Below are 9,509 nucleotides of genomic sequence, written 5' to 3' on the forward strand. Positions count from 1 at the left end.
GTAACCAGATGCACATCACCGCTGTATCCTGTATGACCTCTATCTGTTGCGCAAGATTACTTTGTAACCAGATGCACATCACCACTGTATCCTGTATGACCTCTATCTGTTGCGTAACATTACTTTGTAACCAGATGCACATCACCACTGTATCCTGTATGACCTCTATCTGTTGCGTAACATTACTTTGTAACCAGATGCACATCACCACTGTATCCTGTATGACCTCTATCTGTTGCGTAACATTACTTTGTAACCAGATGCACATCACCGCTGTATCCTGTATGACCTCTATCTGTTGCGCAAGATTACTTTGTAACCAGATGCACATCACCACTGTATCCTGTATGACCTCTATCTGTTGCGTAACATTACTTTGTAACCAGATGCACATCACCACTGTATCCTGTATGACCTCTATCTGTTGCGCAAGATTACTTTGTAACCAGATAAGTATTCTAAGCAACCTACGCCGTGATACCTCCGGGTTTGGGTGTGCAAGAAACACAATAAATAAAATAAAAATAAAATAAACATCTTTGGGAAAATGCATTACACCACATCAATAGATGCTTTTCTGGCAGCAACATCTAAGAGAGTACCCTTTATTCAAATAATAAACATGGGACAATGAAAATGAATTCCTGTTTTTAATATTGTTGTATACATTGTCTACTTATTAATTTTAAATGATAGTGGATCAAAAGGTTGTTTAAAGAGCAATTATTTAATTATTTTGGAGAGGGAGTGCGGTGTGGGGGTAGCAGCAGAGGAGCCACGTGGGGGGCTGGGGAGGCTGTAGTCTCTCTTTTCGACCTGGGCACAATATTCTCTAGAAGCTGCCCAGACTGTTGTGTAAGCACAATATGTGAAATTAGAAAGGGGCTTGCCTGTCCTCATGAAGGCTTATACTGAGACTTAAAATGGCCTTTATTTGTCTATCGTTAAAATCAAGCAACAATACATAACACACACACACCAGCCACCGATAATGCTGTCACTGTTACCCCCATCCCAGTGGTGCTCAGCGTATTAACCTCTGCAGGCGAGTTCAACTGTGACCTGCAGCTTCTTTGCAGATCTTTGCAGCAGGCGCACAACCCCTCAAGCTAGCCTCACAGACGTGTTCATAGAACCAGCCCTGTTTCATGGGGTGGGCGGAGGGGTCAGCTACCCGGAGAGCAAAGCTTAAGCAGCTCAGTAAGGGTTGGGGGGCGGGAGGGTGCAGGAAGGGGCGCACCCAGACTACTGCCTCTGAGCTCACATCAGTAATAGTTAAACATTCTTTTGTTTCAAATAAAGGAATGTATATTTCAAGCGCAGCCTCCAAGATGCTCTGGCACCCCCCCCCCTCTCCAGCTTTGCGTTGACAGAGCCTTTAAGGTGAGGGCAATTTATAAGTGATGGCTCATTGTTTTTACACCACAATGATAAGAACTGAACATGGGGCAGTTTTATTCTGAAGGCCAGCACAAAGCATCAGTCAGCTGATGAATCTACACATTCTTCCAAGAGAATCAACGTGCCATGCAGAAAAAGTTTCAAACTATGGTCTTGATTTGCATGTCTTTGACACAGCAAAACATATTTTTTTGGTATGTTACTTTTTAGTTACATATGGCGCATGTGTGAGAAAGTTAACTGTCATGTTCTTGCCTAAGTGGTCTAGTGGCTGCTTAGGGACATGGACTAAATGCATCCGCTCAGCAGCAGAGAACATTGAATTTTCTTAACACGCCAACCACTGCCAGATGGCTCCTCAGTGTGACTGGCATCTTGACTAGGAAAGCAGGGTTCATTGTGTCACTGTGCAGACCGTAGTCCGTGGCAAATCAATGCCGTGATAAGTGTGCAGCAATGATTTGTGCGCTGCCCTGTTTGTTAAGGTGTCTAGGTTCTGCTCCTCTACTTAATAGCACATAGGACTGTTTTTGTCTGAGGGGTCACATGTCCATACAATAGCACACTGGAATTGTTTGTGTATGTAGCTCTAACAAGTGTGTCATACTGTGCCCCCACTTAAACACATAAAGTAATCAAAGAAGTTGCCTCAAATTGTACATCCACGAGGCCAAACGCCCTTTCTACACTCCCACACCATGATTTCCACTAGCCGCAGGCCCTCACTAATAAGAGATGCTAATGCCAGCTCTGCGAAATAAAGCACGGGCCTGCTCTTTTCTGCACAAATACCGCCTGAGGCATGCGCAGTGGTGAGGAGGTAGTGGCTGAGGAACTGTGGGCCCTATACCACGTATCAGAAGCCGGTTTGTTTAAAACGCTTCACCAGTTCATCACTGGTCAGGCTAAAGATTGTAAGAGGTGCAATCCTTTCTGTACCTTTTCCCCTCTTTATGGGGTTCCGGCATATAGATATAATTCCCTAAAGATGTTCCTGTATTGGGGACTGGGCATGCTCAGACTGAGACCCAGCCCCTCCTCATCTAAAATTCTCCAGAAACCAGAAGCAAAAGAGCACTTTTACCCCATTTAAGTGGCTGATGTTGCAGCCATTGTATCCCCACATCCAAAAACGTAAGATGTCCAAATGTGTATGTATGGTTCATGGTTACAAACATTGTAATGTTAGGGTGGGTGTTGTGAACAGTGATGTGGGTTCCATGTAATAATGTCCCCTCAAAAATATCGCCATGCAAAAATATCGCCGAAAAATTGCCGTTTTTGTGGGGACATTATTGCATGGAACATGCGGGGGACACCCCCGCAACCCCCAAACCCTTTTTTTTTCTTTTTGCTGCCCCTATCCCTATATATATGGTCACCCATATAATATCACCACGACCTTTTTACGGCGACCATATATATGGGGATAATATTACCTGATACAGGGATGTGAGCACCAAGCTTTGTGTCTGTTATTTGTTTACTCATTCACACATACAACCCTTGTATCACAGACTTGCTTATCAAGTATAGAGATCTCTGGTCATTGTTATATTCCCGAAATGCTCTGTGATTTAATGCAAAGCAGACAGGAACACTCATTGGTGCTATTTGCTCCCTTTCTCTCATAGGGGTAGTTTGTACCAGACTATCCACCTCGGAATGATAACCTTCTATCGGAAAATAATTAATATGGTTAGTCTAGTGTTACCCCTTGCGAACTACAAAGTAAGGTGGTCCGAACAGAACGCCTGCAAAACAGGGCCATGGTCAGTGGGCCCACAGACCGTGACAGGCTGGTCACACCACACTGTGCCAGTGCAGGCAGTTTGAAACTGCATCCAGGGAAGGCCGTCATTAAGAGCAAGTGACAGAAGAACCATTTACTTGGGCAGCAACAGCTGTGTTTCCACATTAGAATTCTTCTGTAAAGTACTTGCATTACAAAGTAATGAAACCAGCTGCATTTGCTTAGCGAGGAGTTATTGATATTGAGGAGGGTCCTGTTGCGTGACACAGCGGAGTAGTTTGGGGTGACGTGTGCCAGTCAGGGGGGCACATTCTAGTGTTTCGCCCTGGGCACCAAGTTGGCTAGAAACGGAAGCACCCTGGAAGCACACATGCTGTGCGTAGTTCGCGGACTGCCTGCGCCATTTTCTGGCCCCGGTTTCTCTTCAGCCATAAAGTCACCTCTCACTGCAGAAGCCCGGCCTCGGAGCCGCACGTGTCGTTCGTTAAATACTGCGGGTTGCACTGGAAAATGCGCAGAGCGTTCGTTCAGAAACAACCACTCCACCCCGCCCCACCCCCAGGGGATGCCATAGGCTGTGCCCAGCCATTGCAAGGCTGCTCAGACAATGAGGCGCGCAAGTGCCCGTGACAGAGGTCGGCTTTCTTTCGGTGTTTTCAATGAAGAGGTGTTTACGACTGTAATCCCCGACTGATAAAATGTCCAACGTGGCCCTAATGCCCCCCCCTTTTATCTCCATACATTAATAGAAATTATTGATGTCGAAGGGGAAGCTAAAACAGAGAAGCGCAGCTTTTTTGGGAGGTGTTGTGTTGAAGCCGAGCAGTGGCACTGACAGTGGAGAGGCCAAGAAATGAATGGGCGTCTGCGCCCGCAGTCCCCACTTAGTCGGTTTTTGGATTGTGCTTTGGTCCTCGGGATGCACTTGAGGCGGCCCTCTTGCCCAAAAGACACGGCGATGGGGAGGAAACCCGTGTACCAAAGCGCATGAACCATAGTCCAGGAGCCCTGGGGGGGGAGAGGGGGCCGGGGGGAGGTGCGGGGGTGGTGTTCTCAGTGGCTGTTTCGCCATCTGTAGAGAACTGTGTGCAACCTGCCAGCCACACACGGACCACCTGGACTTCACTCTGCCTTTACTCACCTCAAGCTCACAAACATGAGTACCACTCAGTGGAGTGATGATAGCAGAGAGTGTTCTTGCTGGGACTGCGACCAGGAACCGCTGGGTTGCACACAGATCTTTGCAATAAGTGCCTTAACCCGATCATCTACTGAGCTTTGCACCTTTAACCTGTTGGTTCCAAACACACCTACAAAGAGTACATCAATGTATCCCACTGGGATTCGAAAACTGTGATTTGCAGGTTGGACTTACTGCAGCAGGCGCATTATCCTGCTAAGACATCCGACTGGGATTGGAAACACTAGCTAGTGGGTAACAAACACATCTGAAACAGATTCCTGCCTTGCTGCAGGTGTATTAACTCGCAGAGCTATTGTACTGGGCTTGGCGTCTTATGATCCGTATGTTACACAAATCTCTCTGCCGCAGGTGCATTGACCCAATAACATAATGTCATATGTGCAAGGTTGATTTTTAGCACCTATTCCTCAGTTGGTTCAAGGAAGAGATGACTTTGATTCAGGGAACACCCATTTCATCTACTAGTGTTTTCCAATCATATTAAGTTGACAAATTAGATATTTGTAAATTGACACATGTTTCGCTGCTCTTTGGCGGCTTCTTCAGGAGAATGTTACAGAGCCTCGATCTTTCTATCATAAGAGGTTGTGTATGAGAGTGTCAATTTTAAAATTCAAGCAACTATCAGCAAATAGCTAGAAGGTCTAAGGGAAGTGGGTCTCACTGCTTCTGGCTTCCATAATGCGTTCATGTAGGAGCTATGTGCTGATCATTAAATACATTATAAAACTGACATCTTCATAGACGGCCTGCTACGGTAGAATGATCACTCGATAAATCCTCCTGAAGAAGCTGCCAGTGAGCTGCGAAACATGTGTCCATTTTTTTCTGATTTACAAATGTATCAACTGAACAATGGGTGCACCCTGCATCAAAGGTATTTTTCCTTGATCCACCTGAGGAATATGCACTAAAAAGCAACCTTGCAGCTGGAAATGCATGTTCCTTTGGAAGACAAGCAGAGAGGCTTTCGGGGCTGCTAGCTGTCCGATTCCACCAATAACACTCATGTTAAAGTCATCAGTAACACTCATGTTAAAGTCATCGTAAAACCAAGTCCCCTCTCTGTGTGATTAGCCAAATAAAATATTTCAATGGGCCTAAATCCCCGCCGGTTACATAGACCACTGCAGTAGCTGCGTAATCCGTGCAACCATGTTACTGGGCTTAAAATCACTCATGTGTGCATACACACACACAGCACGCGCGCTAAACTACTGAGCTACCCTACTGAAATAGGGTCGTGTGACCCGAAGGCTACTTACATTTCTTAGACAGCTGTCTATCAACACTGTGGTTGTACACCGTGCCCAAAAGTTAAGCAAATCTCTCTGTAGTAGGTGTATTTACCTACTGAGCTACACCACCCCAGCCCTGCAAATTCGCGTGCGGCTCTAAATGCGCCGCGATGCCGTGTCACTTTGCACCTCAGCCCCCTCTAATTAGGGGTGCCCCTCAGTCTCACACGTGTTTGCTCGCGGAAGCTGAATGGGAGCCGCGCGCCCCGTCGTGCCGCTCAATCTTTAATGCCCTGCGCGGGCTCGGGTTCCCTGGCACGCCGCTCTGTTGACATCCCACGCGCTGCGATTACAGATCACGACAACGTTTGCAATTACCCGCGGGCTGCATTTCACCGGAGCCGCTGCACAGCCGATTGGGTTACAACTAATTCAGAGATGCAAGATCCTGGAGCGCCCCGGGTAAGATTCCTTCAGGACATCCGAGATAAACCTGCGGGGTAGCTCAGCGGGTCAATGCCGCTGCTGCAGAGCACTGCGTGTAGCCTGCAGGTGACAAGTACCAATCTCAATGAGACTGCTTATAGGGTAATGGACATCATATAAATACTTGTGTACAACCAGCAGAGCCAAGGTGCTCATCCAGTAATGAAGCTCCGTTGTTAACGCGACTGCTGCGGAGATCCGCGAGTGGCCAGCAGATCACAGATTCCAATTTCTTGCAAGTGGATTAATGGAGAGCTTTACCGATAATTCCAGATCAGATAGTAAGGGCAAATAGCAGAGAAATTATAAGGTAAGGTCTTGGGTGGAGCGGTGAGGATGAGCTGTATGAGAACTGAGAAAACAGTCTTTGGTTTTTTGGACACCATCATGCTGGTCCTTGTAGTTCGAAATATGTATTTGTAGATATAGGCCTACACATCCCAGCATGCAATGTGCTTTTGGCAAAAAAGCTGGGCCAGGATAAAGCCCCCTCTGAAGGAAGGTTGAAGGTTATTGGCAGGGGAAGGAGTGAAGTCATGGCAGGCATTCAGGCAAGTGATGGCTTTATCAAACGTGTAAAATAATATTTCTCTCATAGCGATGACCTGAAACAATATATTAACCGTTACTGTAGCAAGTTGAGCCTAAAGAGTATGAGTGTAGCTTTTTTGCTCCCTATTCTGAATGCAAGACTACAATTACCAGCATGCAAAGCGATGGGGGTATTGCAACATCTTATCTGGCTTCTACAGCTGTGCTTTCACGACTAAAGGAAACACGGTGAAAGGAATGCGCGGCGCGATGCGACCACCTGCTTGTAGCCATCCTTTCACACAGCATGCAATTGCATGCATCCCTCCCATTGCTAATCGCAGAATTCGCCCCTCCTGAGCTACATGCCAGAGACCGTCCCTGGTACCCATTGCACACTCCCGGCCGGATGCGTCTGCAGGCATCTACAGTTAATCGCACTTTAGTGTGCTTAAAGGGAAAGCAAGTAAGAGAAGACTACAGAAGGCGGCTTCCGAGCTGGAATGGGAGTCTCGGGGGCTGGAGACAGCTGATCGCTGCTTCTCGTTTCCTGGATACTGGGTTCCAGAAGACACCTTCTGCAGGGTCTCGAGGAACCCTAACCGAATCTTGCAATGCCCTGGTTTAATGGTGCTGACTTGTTGCATAGGGCTCAGTGCAATCACGTGTTCTCCTGGAACTGGTGCTATATAAGTGTTTACAGTCCAGTAAAATATCCCAGTGGGTTGAGCACCTGCCGCTGTGAGTGGTGTGTATCCTGCACGTTACAGGTTTAACCCCTCCCCTCTTCCCCCCTCAGTCTGCAACACTTCTGCCTTTCACGGTGGAACCACACAAACTCACCATAATTGTGTCAATGCCGCACAATAGGCGAGCGCCAAGAAATCATTCTATTTGCAGTAAGCGCTACAGACACGGGCATATTTGTATCCTTCACTCCAATGCTCAGACACACACCCATGGCGAGAGCGGGCAATGCACATTACAAGCATTGGACCGGGTTGATTATACGTATCGATTTGAAATTGGTACGTCCACTCTAGCCCCAAAAAATCAAACGACCCCAGATGCACCCTAGAGGGAATTCAAACACTGAAGAATGAAGGAAGAGTTTTTGGTGCAAATAATGAGTTAGAAGGCTCTTCTTGCCGTGGCCTCCCCGAAGATGTCCTCGTAGTTTTGCAGCATTGTGCATGAAATACATAGGTTATTATTGCACGCATAAACCCCCCCCCCCCCCTGAAAGTCCGGAGGCTGGGTTCAGCTCATAGAGCCTCGAACCCGAGAAATGCAGTTTACGCTCTAAATCACCCGAGTGGAATTAGAAAGCGTGACATCCGCTGCAGTGCATTAACCTTCTGAGCTATCTCGCTGGGCGTGCATCTGTGATCTGCAGGTGACAGATTCGGCACCAGGCGCGAAAATCCGCCAGGCTATCGTTACAGTTCCAATGCCGATTTAGTACACACTTTCCCCAAACCTGGAGTGTTTCCAAGTTTTGGATAATTAATGACAGTATGGCATAGTGCGGGTACCTGTCAAGAGACTGGCGCAGCATAACAGCAGGCAGGGCAGGGCCCCTCGGGGGGTCTGGGGCCACATGCTCCTGGGTCCTTCGGGGGGCCTCAGATGTGTCCAGGATGCGAGTCCGGGATTGCGGGTTCGGGATCGCTCAAGTGCGTCCGCAGGTGGGCGAGTGCTGAATGCATCCCAGCCAGGATGCAACCCGCCGGGCTCCAGGGGCTGCTGGGGTGGCGGGGTGCCGAGACACGTCGGGTTGCAGCGGATCCGGGGTGCTGCGGGGATGTGCACCCAGCTGCAGCCAAGCCACGCTAAGGACTGCAGGAGTCGTGCGCTGCCGCCTCCGCACCTCACTACCCCTCCTCCCCCGCCCCTTCCAGGCCTCCCCAATCACTCACCCGGAGCCTCTCCCTCCCCTGCCTCCTTTCGTGGCTTCCCGCGTGCATCGACCCCTCTCTTCCACACAGTCCCTCGCTCACCTTTCCCACAGCCCTCTCCCCATCTCTCATTTCTTGGACCAGAGTCCCAGCAGCACCTCTATATGTTGCCGAGCACCCGCACCCCCTTCTCTCTTCACAAACTCCGGCTTTCCCCTCACATATGCTCCCCAGACCTCTTTCCCCAACCACTCGTTCCCCAGCTCTCTTTTCGTATTTGTGTTCGTTCTTTCTCTCGCTCTCTCTCACTTATTACCAATCTCCTAACAATTATGCTCCCCAACTCTCTCCTTTCCTCCCATCTCTGTTCCCCAACTCTCTCCCTTCTTCTCATCTCTGTTCCCCAACTCTCTCATTTCCTCTAGTCGCTGTTCCCCAACTCTCTCCTGTCCTCTCATTTCTGTTCACCAACTCTTTCCTTTCCTCCTACCTATGTTACCCAACTCTCTCCTTTCGTCTCATCTCTGTTCCCAAACTCTCTCCCTTCGTCTCATCTCTGTTCCCAAACTCTCTCCCTTCTTCTCATCTCTGTTCCCCATCTCTCTCCTTTGCCCTCATCTCTGTCCCCCAACTCTCTCCTTTCCCCTCATCTCTGTTCCCAAACTATCTCCTTTCGTCTCATCTCTGTTGCCAAACTCTCTCCCTTCTTCTCATCTCTGTTCCCCATCTCTCTCCTTTGCCCTCATCTCTGTCCCCCAACTCTCTCCTTTCCCCTCATCTCTGTTCCCCAACTCTCTCCTTTCCCCTCATCTCTGTTCCCCAACTCTCTCCTTTCCTCTCACCTATGTTCCCAACGCTCTCATTTCCTCTCGCCTATGTACCCCAACTCTCTCATGTCTTCTCGTCTCTGTTCCCCAACTCTCTCATTTCCTCTCATCTCTGTTCCCCAACCCTCTCATTTCCTCTCATCTCTGTTCCCCAACTCTCTCCTTTCCTCC

The 9,509-nt window shown here is 48.5% G+C and overlaps 1 protein-coding gene across 1 annotated transcript in view; it reads right to left on the reverse strand.

The window, feature by feature from the left end:
• Positions 1 to 8,459, reverse strand: part of LOC138528567 (neuronal acetylcholine receptor subunit alpha-10-like) — a 444,635-nt gene extending 436,176 nt beyond the window's left edge. Inside the window, exon 1 of the mRNA XM_069640336.1 lies at positions 8,149 to 8,459. Within this exon, the coding sequence (XP_069496437.1) occupies positions 8,149 to 8,215 (67 nt within the window). The 5' untranslated portion in view covers positions 8,216 to 8,459. The remainder of the gene's footprint in view (positions 1 to 8,148) is intronic.
• Positions 8,460 to 9,509: the final 1,050 nt, after the last annotated feature.

The sequence above is a fragment of the Ambystoma mexicanum genome, chromosome 7q (genome assembly GCF_040938575.1).
Source record: "Ambystoma mexicanum isolate Mex_15411 chromosome 7q, UKY_AmexF1_1, whole genome shotgun sequence".
NCBI classification, from domain to species: Eukaryota; Metazoa; Chordata; class Amphibia; order Caudata; family Ambystomatidae; genus Ambystoma; species Ambystoma mexicanum.